The sequence below is a fragment of the Penaeus japonicus genome, unplaced genomic scaffold (assembly GCF_977035675.1).
Source record: "Penaeus japonicus unplaced genomic scaffold, GWHDUDI00000001_assembly GWHDUDI00000034, whole genome shotgun sequence".
NCBI classification, from domain to species: Eukaryota; Metazoa; Arthropoda; class Malacostraca; order Decapoda; family Penaeidae; genus Penaeus; species Penaeus japonicus.
Genome location: NW_028234436.1, coordinates 22,847,672 through 22,860,171, shown reverse-complemented (window position 1 = coordinate 22,860,171; position 12,500 = coordinate 22,847,672). Strand labels below are relative to the sequence as shown.

The following is a 12,500-nucleotide window of genomic DNA, read 5'->3' as shown; positions in this document are numbered from 1 at the left end:
GGTCGTGAGAGGGGGGAGGGGGAGGGAAACCCTAGAGAACGTGTGATGGATTTATTTTTTTGTTTGTTTTCTTTTTTCATAATTTTTTACGTGTCTATGCGAGATTTTGTTTTTTTACAGCGATTTGGATGTTCTGTTCATTACTATATATATATATTTTTTTTCAATTATTGGCCTTGGCACTGGAAGTATTTGGTTGTTGTGATTCGATGATCATTTTTGTTAATAAGTTTTGAATGTCATTATCGCTGTGATTAATTATTATGATTGTGATGATGATAATAATGATGATGATGATGATGATGATGATGATGATGATGATGATTGTAAAAATAGTAATCATAATGACAAGGGAATTGATGATAACCATAATATTGATGATAATAGTAAAGATATAAATGGTGTCTTTTATCATTATTATTATTATTATTATTGTTGTTGTTGTGATAGCTAAAGGTGTCACAGAAAACGGGAATTAAGCGACCGGGCGAGGGAGTCGGTTTGAAAAGAAAGAAAACGGAGATTGGAAAGAGATAGGGTTGGAGAGTGGGGGGGGGGGGGGAGAGGGGAAAGGTGTTGGGTAGGGGGGCAGGGGTGGGGGGACGATGGAAGGCTATGGTAGCTAAAGAGAGTATTAGATGGGAACGGGTGGGGGGGGGGGAGAGAGAGAAGAGAGGGAGAGATTTAGAAAAAGAGATAGCAGAGAAGATTAAATCAGGCACACATATGGGTATACACATAACTTCCAACCCCCCCACACGCAGACAGACAGACAGACAGACAGACAGACTGACTTCAGACAGACAGACACTTCCCCCCCCCCCCCCCACACACACACACACACACACACTGACAGACAGACAGATAGACACAAATACACAGACACTTCAACCCCCCCTCCCCCCAAACACACAGACAGACACACACACACACACACACACACACACACACACACACACACACACACACACACACACACACACACACACACACACAAATACACAGACACTTCCTCCCCCACCCCCCCACCCCCCACCCACACAGACAAACAGACAGACAGACAGACAGATTAGCTAATATCCAGGGGAAAAAAAAAGGTGAAATAAAGAGATAGTGAAAGAGCTCCAATCCCCTCCCTCGACTACCACAAGCGGCGCGAGAGTCGAGTTGTTCGCGGCCTGCAACTGTTGCATAATTGAAACCCGAGCGGTGTGTGTGGGGGGGCGGGGGGGACGTGGGGGGGGCAGGGAAGGGAGGAGGAAGGGAGGTAGGTAGGGGGAGAGAGGACAATATCTACACGGCCACTCACTCATGGCTAGGACTCTTCTTCTTCTTCCTCCTCTTTATCTTCCTCTTTTTTTTCCTCTTCTGTCTCTTCTTCCTCTTTCTCTTCCTCCTCTTCCTCCTGCTCTTCTTCTTCCTCTTCCTCCTGCTCTTCTTCTTCCTCTTCCTCCTCTTCCTCTTTCTCCTGCTCCTCCTCTTCCTCCTCTTCCTCCTTTTCCTTCTCCTTCTCCTCCTCCTCTTCCTCCTGCTCCTCCTTCTCCTCCTCCTTCTCTTCCTCTTCCTCCTTCTCCTTCTCCTCCTCTTCCTCCTGCTCCTCCTTCTCCTCCTTCTCCTCCTCCTTCTCCTCTTCCTCCTCCTCTTCCTCCTCCTCTTCCCCCTCGCCCCCTTTCCCCCTTTCTCTCCCTAGTAATCTTCCTCTATGGTGATCCTCCCCCCTTACCTCCTCCCCTCCTTCCCAGTCATCCCTTCCTCCCTCCTTCTCCGCTCTCCGATCCCTCACACTCCCTCACGCTCCCTCACGCTCTCCGTTCATGCTCTTTCTCACGCTCGCTCGGCTCTCAGGGGTCACGTTCAGCACGTTCCGAGTTCACGAGTTCTTTTTTTGTTGTTGTGGGATGTGCTGGGGGTTCTTTTTCTTTGAGGTTCGTGTATGAGTTTTGTCATTTTTATGAGGTTCGTGAGTTTGGGTTCTATTTTATGAGGCTCGTGAGTTAGGGTTCTATTTTATGAGGTTCGTGAGTTAGGGTTCTATTTTATGAGGTTCGTGAGTTGTATATTTATATGAGGTTCGAGTGTTGTGGTTAATTTTTATGAGGTTCGTGAGTTAGGGTTATGTTTTATGAGGTACGTAAGTTGGGGGTTATTTTCACGAATAAGGTTCATTAGTTTTATGAGGTTCGTAAGTTGGGGTTCTTTTGATGAGATTTGTTAGTTGGGTTCATTTTTTTTGAGGTTTGTGAGTTGGAATCTGTTTTATGAGGTTCGTGAGTTGAGGTTCTTTTTTATGAGGTTTCTAGATTTTGTCTTTGCGTTCACGCCCACGTTCAGTTTTGATTCGGTTTCACGCTTGAGTCTGCCCTTCCGCACTCTCGTGGCGCCCGTTCTTTTTCACATCTTTGCTTCACGTTCACTTCGAAATTTGCCTTCACGTTCACTTTGAAATTTGCCTTCACGTTCACGCTCACGTTTTACCTAGGAGCTTTACCCTCACGTTCGCACTCTCGTTCACTTACGAGCTTGTCATCTTGTTCACTTTGACGTCCGATTACGAGTTATTGTTATTCACACGCTGAATTTTTAACCTCACGTTCTCTCTAACGTTCGACTCAGTCGCGTGTTGTCCCCTCACGTTCTCCTCCTCGTTCTCTCACGAGCTATCCCCTCACGTTCGCATCCCCGTTCACGAAGGATCACTACCCACTCACGTTCACGAAAGATCGCTTCCCTCTCACGTTCTCGCTGACGTTCGCCCTCACGTTCGGTCTCGCGCCTCGGCAGCAGCGCCCTTGGGGATCGTTCAATACATCGGCGGCGCGGGTAACTCGGCCGATTAAGAGCGAGATTAGCGGGGTTATCAGACGTGGTGTGGCAATGATCTTGGGCGGGGGGGGGGGTTAGGAGGTAGGGTGGGTTGGTTTAGGTGGGTGGGTGGGTGGGGGGGGGGGTAAGTGAGAGGAGGAGGAGGGAGGAAGAGAGGGGAGGGAATGGGTGGATAGGGAGGTGATTGGGTGGGTAGGTAGGTGGGTGAGAGGAGGTGAAGGAGGTGGGAGGGTGGGGTGGGTTTAGGAGGCTGGATGAGGTGGGGGTAAGTGAGGGGAGGAGGGAGGGAGGGAGGGAGGGAGGTGATTGGGTAGGGTAGGAGGAGGTGGGAGGGGGTTGAGGGGAGGTGGGAGGGGGATGAGGTGTAAAGGAGGGTGGAGGGGGAGGGTGATGGGAGTGACGGAGGATGGGATGGAGGGAGAGAGGGAGGGAGGGAAGGTTGTCTTGAGGAAGAGAGGTGAGGAGGAGGCGGTAGGGAAGAGACAAAGTTAGAGAAGAGGGGTCATGAGGAGGAGGGAGGATAGGGGGTAGGGAGAAGGGGAGAAGGGGAGAAGAGGTGTCTTAGAGAAGGGGAGAAAGGGAGAAGAAGTGTCTTAGAGAAGGGGAGGGTATGGAGGAAAGGAGGGGAGGCGTAGGAATAGGAGGCTAAGAGTGGGATAAGGAGAGGATGGAAAGGAAGGGGATGTAGGAGGCGTCATGAGGATGGAGAGGAAGAGGTTAGGGAGGAAGATGGGAGAAAGGAGAAAGGAGGAGGGAGGAGGAGGAGGGGGATTGGGAAGGAGAGAGGGGTAGTGGAGGAGTTTTCTTTGAACGTTTTGTTCGATTGTTGAATGTTGCTGCTGCAAATGATGGTGTTTACTTTTTGTTTTCATCATTTCTTTTGCTTTCTTTCGGTCTGTTTTCATTTTTTTTTCTCTTGTTTCATTTCTTTCTTTTTTTTCTTTCTTTCTTTGTACCTTCCTTCTCTCCTTTTTGCTCTCCTTCCCTCCCTTTTATCATTAATTTGAAGAGGTGATTGAAGCGTAGCGAGAGGGCGGGGGAAGGAGGGAGAGAGAGAGAAAGAATAAGTAAAATAAGATAAAGGGCGAAAGAGAGAAAGAGAGAAAGAAACAGAAGCTTGGAGAGGCGAGAAGTGGACGAAAGACAGGAATAGCAAACCGGAGACAAAGAGAGGGGGAGGGGAGGAGGGAGGTAAAACGGTACAGAGGAAAGGGAGACGAGAAGGCTGGGGGAGGGGGATTTTAACTGTCTCTTTTTTTTTTTTGGGTCTTTTTTTTGTTTTGTCTTATAAATAGCTCGGCCATTTTTGTGTGTGTATTGTATGGTCATCACTTTCTTTTCTTTTTTTCTTTTTGTTTTTGGTAAATACTATGGCGATATTTTTTTTTATATAAGTTTCACCATTTTTTTCCTTGGTCATTAAATCACGTCTTCGCGGAGGATATGTGTAGGTGGGTATGTGGGTATGTTGGCATGTAGGTAGGTGTGTGGTGGGTAGGTGGGTGGGTATGTAGGTAGGTGTGTGGTGGGTAGGTGGGTGGGTATGTAGGTAGGTGTGTGGTGGGTATGTAGGTAAGTGTGTGGTGGGTTGGTGGGTATGTGGGTAGGTGTGTGGTGGGTAGGTGGGTATGTAGGTAGGTGTGTGGTGGGTATGTAGGTAGGTGTGTGGTGGGTATGTAGGTAGGTGTGTGGTGGGTATGTAGGTATGTAGGTAGGTGTGTGGTGGGTATGTAGGTAAGTGTGTGGTGGGTTGGTGGGTATGTGGGTAGGTGGCTATGTAGGTAGGTGTGTGGTGGGTAGGTGGGTATGTAGGTAGGTGTGTGGTGGGTAGGTAGGAAAGAAGGAAGGGAGGGTAGATGGTGTGGGTGGGTAGTTAGGTGGATAAGAAGGAGGGAGGGTGTAAAAGATGACAGGGAAGAGAGGGAAGGTGGGTGGAGATAAGACAAATAAGGAAAAGGGGGAGGTAACGAGGGCAGGTTAATAGACGTCTGCCTGTCTCTCTGTCTGCCTCTCCTGTCATTAGGCAGGCAGGCAATTACGTGGCGGAGAAGAGGGAGAGGGAGGGGGAGAGAGGGAGAGGGAGAGGGAGAGGGAGAGGGAGAGGGAGAGGGAGAGGGAGAGGGAGAGGGAGAGGGAGGGAGAGAGAGGGAGGGGGGGGGGGGGGAGAGGGAGAGGGAGAGGGAGAGGGAGGGAGAGAGAGGGAGGGGAGAGGGAGAGGGAGAGGGAGAGGGAGAGGAGGAGGAGAGAGGGAGAAGGAGAGGAGGAGAGAGAGAGAGAGAGAGAGAGAGAGAGAGGGGGGGAGAGAGAGAGGAGGGAAGAGGGGGAGGGAGAGGGAGAGAGAGAGAGAGAGAGAGAGAGAGAGAGAGGAGAGGGAGAGAGAGAGAGAAGAGAGAGAGGAGAGGAGAGAAAGAGGAGAGAGAGAGGAGAGAGAGAGGAGAGAGAGAGAGAGAGAGAGAGAGGGAGAGAGGAGAGGGAGAGGGAGAGAGGGAGAGGGAGGGGAGAGGGGGAGAGGGAGAGGGAGGAGAGAGAGGGAGAGAGAGAGAGAGAGAGGGGGAGAGAGAGAGAGGAGAGAGAGAGAGAGAGAGAGAGAGAGAGAGAGAGAGAGAGAGAGAGGGGGGGGGGAGAATAGAGAAAAAGAAAAAAGGGAAAAAGAAAAAGAAGAAACAATGAAAATCGAAAGGGAAGGAAAGGAAATAAATTCGTATGATGATGGGGGGTGGGGGATGGGGGGTGAGGGTGGGGGGGTTGCAGAACGTGTGAGAAACATGCAATAGATGCATTTGGGGAACATCCTCCCGTTGACCATGAGAATGAGAACGGTCGTGATCATGACATGACGCCAGTGTGCATGACATCGTAGAACGTATGTCGTCATCCGGGTTCAGGTGTTGTTTGGAAGTTGATATGCTGTTTGTTTGTTTGTTTATTTTGATTTTCTTTTCTTTTTTGTTTGTTTGTTTATTGAGATATATTTAGATATTTATTTGTTTATTTATCAGGATGAGTGTTGAGACGTCGAATGCCGATGAAATGAAATTGAAATGATGATTATGATGATGGTCGTGATTTTGATAATGCTAATGATTTTGATGTTAATGATAAGGGTGATAAAACAACAGCAGTGACAATAATAAGCGTGATGCTGGTGATTGATGATGCTAACAATATTGATTATAACAATGATGATAGTGACAATGCATCAATAGTCAAAATGATAATATTATGTTGATAATAATAATAATAATGATAATGATGATAATAATAATAATAATAGTAATAATAATAATAATATTAATGATGATAATAATAATGATATTAATAATTATAATATTGATTATAATAATAACATTAATCATATCAATAACAATAACAACAACAACATTAATAATGATAATATCAAAGATGGTAATTCATAACAACAACAAAAATAACCACCAAAGAGCTTAGCAACAACAACAACAGCAACAACAACAGCAACAACAACAACAACAGCAAAGAGAAATTTCCAAGGAATTCGGAAATGGCGATAGTTCCCTGAGGTCCGTTCGGTCCAGTTGCAAGGTAAGATGGGCGTGGGAATATAGGCAGGGTGGGTGGGGTGGGAGGTGGGGGGTGGGGGGAGTTGAGGGTGGAGTGGGTGGGTGGGGGGTCCGGTAATGTTGCGAGCGGCAAGGTAGCGGGCTGGCGGTAGGTAGGTAGGTAGGTAGGTACCGGTGAGTGCGGTCGAGCGAGTGCGTTGCGTTGCGGTGAGTGAACAACGAGTAGTGAGTGAGACTCGTGGGAGAGAGAGTCGGGGAAGGACCGGTGAGGAGGGAACGAGTGATGAGGGGGAGGGAGGGTGTGTGGGTGAGGGGGGGGGTCTAGGTGGTGGGAGGGAGGGTGATGGGGTTAGGGTTGGGGTTAGGGAAGGGGGGAAGGGAGGGAGTGAGTAAGGGTGGGTGTGAGGGAGCGAGCGAGCGAGCAAGGGTTGAAGGAAGGGTGTGGGGGGGATAGGGGAGTGAGGAAGGGAGGTAGGGTTTGTTTGTGATGGAGGGGTGTTGGTGGGGGGGAGAGGAGGAGGAGGAGGAGGAGGAGGCCGTCTTGTCATCCTCGAACGTTCAGCAGTTAGTTGCGTCTCGAGTGAGTCCCGCTCCGGCGCCGTGTTCCTCGTGTTCCCTCCCGAGGTCGTTCTCGTACTCGTTCTTCGGGTTTGTCGTCGTGCGGTCGTGCGCCGGAGTCGTCCTTCACGGTCTCTTGAAGCTCGTCTTGGTGTGTCACTCAGAAGGGGGAGAGAGAGAGAGAGAGAGAGAGAGAGAGAGAGAGAGAGAGAGAGAGAGAGAGAGAGAGAGAGAGAGAGAGAGAGAGAGAGAGAGAGAGAAACACGCACTTAACGCAGCTGGCAGGAGGAGGAGGAGGAACAACCCCACTTGGCCCAGCTGTCTGAGGGAGTGACTACACCACCACCACCGCCGCCGCCACCGCCACCACCGCCACCAATAAGCCGAGACTCGCACCACTCACTGTATGTCACGCGCTCGCTGGAGTAAGAGGAACGCCGGCCGGCCCGCCCCCGTGTCTCTTGCGTGAGGGAGTGCAGTGCAGTGGAGTGAAGTGGAGTGGAGTGGATTGCTCTTCGTTTTCTCTATTCCCTCATCACCCCCCACCCCTCCTCACTCACTCCTACAGGTCGTGGGATTGTGTAGTGTCGTTGGTCGTCGCGGCTTTGTCGAAGTCGTCGTGGTCGTCCTCGAGTGTGTTTCGGAGGAAGAAGAGGAAGAGGAGAGTGTCGTTCGTCGAGGCGGAGGAGGAGGAGGAGACACTGTTTTTTTATTTATTTTTTTATTTAAAGTGTGTTGTGTGTGAAGTGTTTGGGAAGTGAGTTTGTTCATTCTTATCGGTGTGTGTTTATGGTGTTATCTGGCCGGGTGGGTGATAGACGCACCTGATTGGAAGGCAGGTGATAGCGAGAAGCGGGAGAAGCGACATTAGTGATACGGCTTCCACCTCTTTGAGTGTCGTGCCTCGTGTCGCCCATGGTTGCCCGGTCGTCCCTCGTGTCGTGGTTGGCAAAGGGCGGGCACCAGTGAGCGGGCGTGTGTGTGTTAGGCATAGCAAGTCGCCCACAGCGGAAATAAGTGATCAGGGCCTGTGATGGGTGGCCGCACTCGCCATGTGTAGCGGGCGGGCGGGCGAGTCCGCCACACGATAGATGCGGGCGGGTGTGAGTATGGGTGTGGATGTGGATTTGGGTGTGGGTCGCGCGTAACGGAGTGGCAGTGTGGGATAGCCATGCCCGCGGGCGTGGAGGCTGTGACACGCGTCCTCTGCAAGTGCACGGTTCACATTCATCCACTATGACATGGGCGCCTGTGTGGGCACCCGCAGCAAGCAGGCAGGTGGGTGGCGAGGGCTTCGAGGCAGGCCCTTTGCTTGTAGTTAGTGTGCTGTGCCGTCAGTGCTTCTAGAGTAAACCCAGTAGTTGGCACTCGATCTCCCCCGGTGCCTTTAGACGTAGAGCTTTTCGTATTCACGTGATCCCTGTTTCGTAGCCTTGTCGAGTCTTGCCCCGCGACCAAAGTTAACGCCCCTCTCTCTCTGTTGCAGAGGCTCTCCTAGCGGCGCGGCCGCTGCCGGACCTGCCTGACGTGGTGAGCGGGAGCGGGGGTGGCACCCTAGATCCCATGGGCGGGCCCGGCCCCCCGGAGTCTCAACACGTGGTGGCCACCTTCAGCACTCTCCAGTCCGCGCTCCCCGCCCATGTCGCGCCAAGCCCGCTGCCTGTCTCCGTCTCCGCCGCCGCCGCAGCCGTCGCCGCGGCGCAGGTCACCTCCGCGACGCCGCTCGGCGACGCCAACACCACCAACGCCGCGGCGACCAAGTGGCACTCGCGCGAGAACCTGCTGGCGCCCGAGGAGGAGGGCGACCCGCAGCTCTTCGTGGCGCTCTACGAGTTCCGAGCCCAGGGGGAAAACCAGCTCACTCTCAGGAAGGGTAAGTACTCGGCCGCGACTCTTCACACGGGAGTGTAGGGCCGGGGGGAGGGGGAAGGGGGGACGAGCACTCTCTAAGGGAGGGTAAGAGCTATATTAAGGGCGGCGTGAGTCATCATTCGAGGCTGTAATGCTCTGCTTATTAGAGGCATTCGTGCCTAATCATAGCGTGAGTGGCATCGCAGCAGCAGCAGCAGCGGTAAATAATGAATTAGAAGGAGATACACAACAGTTGCACCGAGGAAAGAATGAAGGCGCGTAGACAGGAAGTGGCTTGGGAAGATGGACAGGCAAGAGGGAAGGGGAAGGGGAAGGGGAAGGGGAAGGGGAGAGAGCAAGAGAGTGGGGAAGGGGACGGGAGGGGAGGACGATGGGGAAGGGAGAGGGGAAGAGGAAGAGGAATGGGAAGGAGGAGGAGGAGGAAGAGAAAAAGAAAACAGGAAGGGAAGCATGATAGGAAGACGAAGGGGAATTAGAAAAAGGCCGAGGGTGAAGCAGGGGAGGAGGAGGAAGGGGAAGGGGAAAGAGATAGAGCAAAGAGAAAGGGAAGGGTGACGTCGAGAGGTAACATTCTCCACGCGGTCTGGCGGCGGATGGCGTGCCACGGTGCTCTGCTTAGGGAGGGAGTGGGAGTGGGAGTGGGAGTGGGAAAGAAGGGTGAGGGAGTGAGGGTGGGCTGCATGAGACAACCCCCCCCCCCACCTCCCCTTTTGGTAATTACAAGTCTGTCTGAAATTGGAGGGGAAACAAGGGACTGCGCGCGGCGTTGGTCTCGCCATATGCGTGGGAGTGATTATCAAGAGGAATATTATAGGATGGGATGGCTGATTGGGGGAGGGGGAGGGGGGGGGATTTTTTTGTTTTAGGGACGAGGGGGTCGTTTTTTCAGGGAACGAGAGGTCATGTTTTGGGGAACGAGGGGGTCGTTTCTTTAGGGAACGAGAGGTCGTTTCTTTAGAGACGCGGGGTCATGTTTTAGGGACGAGGTGGCGAGTTTTGTTGTTGTTGTTTTTTTAGGAGGAAATGGGATATTCGTTTTTAACGGGCTAGGGGCTTTTAGGGGACAGAGAGAGGGAGTGATTTTATATTTGAGGAGGGATCCATTTGTTTTAGGGATAGGGAAGTCCTATTTTTCTTAAGGAAAGGGGGAGTTTTAGGGGCAAGGGGGGCAAGGTGGGAGGGTGTCTTGTGTTTTAGGGGGAGAGTTCTGTTTTTATTAAGGGGAGTGAGAGGGGGGAATTCCTATTATTTTAGGGGGAAGGGAAGCTCTGTTTTTTATGGGAAGGGGGGAGCCTTATTGTTTTAGGGGAAGGGAGAAGGAGGGGGAAAGGAGAATGGGAATGGGAGATGGCGGAGGAAAGGGGAGAGGGAGAGCGAAAGGGGAATGGGAGAGGGAGGGTATAAGAAGGGGAGGAAGGGAACGTGAAAGAAGGGGAGAGGGTGGGCGAAAGGGGAATGGGAGAGGGAGGGGAAAGAAGGGGAGGAAGGGAACGGGAAAGAAGGGGAGAGGGAGAGGAGAGAATGGGAGGAGGGGAAGGGGAAGGAGAGAGGCAGAGGGAGAGGGAGAGGGAGAGGGGGTTGTCTTTCCAGAAGGCGAAGGAGCCCGCTGGGACGCTAACAGGGTGACATATCCGCCGGACGCAGCTCGTGTCGTGCGTCTTAAACCCACATTAAATGGTCGTAGAAAGTGTGTCAACTGGCACTGATGGACACGCGGACGGGGACGAGGACGAGCACGTGGAGTGGCCGTAGGGAGGAGGGGGAGGGGGGGACGGGGGTGGGTGGGGGATGAAGAGTGTGTTGGAGGTGGTAGGGGGAAGGGGGGAAGGGTGTGTGGGAGGGAGGAAGGAAGGAGAGGGTAGGGTGTAAGACGTGGGAGAGAGAAGGAAGGAGGGGTGTGGGGGAGAGGGAGGAGGAGGAAGGAGGGTGTGGGAGGGAGGAAGGAAGAAGGCGTGGAAAGGAGGAGGGAGGGGGAGGTGGAGGGAGGAGAGTGTAGGAGGTAGAAGGGCGGGAATGGGAAAGGGAGAGGGCGGGAGGGCGGGGACGACGGTGAAGCAGTGGGGTACGGGGTGGGAGGGGGGGGATTGGTGGGACGGGTGGGGAGAGAGGGCGGTGAAACCCCGAGCCGAGATTAATGTTTATTTGCTTTCACGACGCCGAGTTTGATTGATTTTGATTTTGATTTTGAAGGATTTCAATAAAGTTCAACGCATAAATAAAAAAAAAAAAAAATAAAAAAAACAACAAAAAAAAAAACAAGAAAAAAAAGTACAAAAAATAAATACGAAAACACGAATAAGCATAGATCCTACACCTAATTGACTCACCGCAGTAGTTCACGGAATACATACGAACAAAGCACACGGGAACACAAACGGGATAAACAGATCACGTAACGGGATGAAGGGAGTTTCGGGATATTGCCATAACGGTAGATATCCCTGGAGATTGCGGTTTTGTTATCGCCGAGCCGATTGATAAGGTTCGAGATAAGGTATCTCGGCAACGCAAAAACGTAATGTGAAGTTAAAGATGTGAGAGTTTTTTTGTTTTTTTTTTTTGTCTTTTTTTTTTTTTTTTTTTTTTTTTTTTTTTTTTTTTATTTTTTTTTTGTTTTTTTTTTTAAAGATACGAGTGGATTGCTCGGATTATTGGGTTATATTTTAGCCTGGAGGTGTTGAAGGTAGGTTGTGAGACGACGGGTCGACGAAAGTGTGGGAATAAAACAGGCAGGCAGGTTGACAGGCAGGTATTTTAGCAGACAGGTAGGTAAGTAGGCAGACAAGCAGGTATGTTAGCAGACAGGTAGTTAAGTAGGCAGACAGACAGACAGACAGACAGACAGACAGACAGACAGACAGACAAACAGACAAACATAGACACAACACAGACAGACAAGAACAGAGACAAACAAAAAAGACATCAACACAGAAGACAGACATATTCGCTTGCATATTGGCTTGAGGTTACTGAAGTGGCAAGCGGGCAGACGTGTCAATAGGACGCCCATGCTCTTATCTTCTCAAGAATAGCAACACGGCAGCCTCAAAGAAGTGTCAATAGAGCGCGGGAAAATCACCTCTATTGTTGTAGACGCTGCGGCCCCGTGTTGCGTGCCAAGGCCGGTGTCATGTTAGGTCAGAGGAATGACCTTCGGCGATAAGGTCAGGTTTCTGGAAAAAAAAGGAATAATTAGGTTTGTTATTCCGTTTAGTGTGAGGTGTTTTATATATTATTGTTGTTTATTTTCTCATTGTTTAATTATTTATTTATGACAACATGTTTATCTATTTATTTTTCCTTTTAGGCTCTTTTAAGAGGTAGGGAGGGTGCTATTAGTGTATTGTAAATCACTTTATTGTATTTATTTATTAATTTATCTATTTACACGTATTGTTATTTATCTCTCGCGAGTTGTGCTTGTTGAACGTAATCTTCAAATTGCAAAAAAGTCTGCAGTGCAGGTAGAGACGGAGACGCGCTGTCGCTAACAATTGCATCAGGAGGGAGGGGGAGGGGGAGGGCAAGGGATGGGGGAGGGGGTGGGGGGAATGGGGCGTGTGCAGATTTTCCCTTTCCCCAACGTCCATACGCCCCCTTGGGGGGACTGACTTATATTAAACCCGATTACCATAACATAAATTAGGGGAACCGACGGAATACATAGGGAGATTTTATAGGCAGGCGGTATTGAGCAGGACAGAGCAG

The 12,500-nt window shown here is 50.7% G+C and overlaps 1 protein-coding gene across 8 annotated transcripts in view; it reads left to right on the top strand.

The window, feature by feature from the left end:
- The window catches only part of Abl (tyrosine-protein kinase Abl), a 171,993-nt gene that overhangs the window by 78,793 nt on the left and 80,700 nt on the right, over positions 1 to 12,500 (top strand). For 5 of the 8 annotated variants that reach the window (XM_043011740.2, XM_043011775.2, XM_043011735.2 and 2 more), the window contains one exon: positions 8,407 to 8,793. The exons of 1 other annotated variant lie outside the window; for it this stretch is intronic. In XM_043011740.2, the coding sequence (XP_042867674.1) occupies positions 8,407 to 8,793 (387 nt within the window). Of the gene's footprint in view, positions 1 to 7,211; positions 8,199 to 8,406; positions 8,794 to 12,500 lie in introns of those variants that run through there. 2 more of the 8 variants (XM_043011749.2, XM_086530943.1) reach the window with 2 other exon arrangements.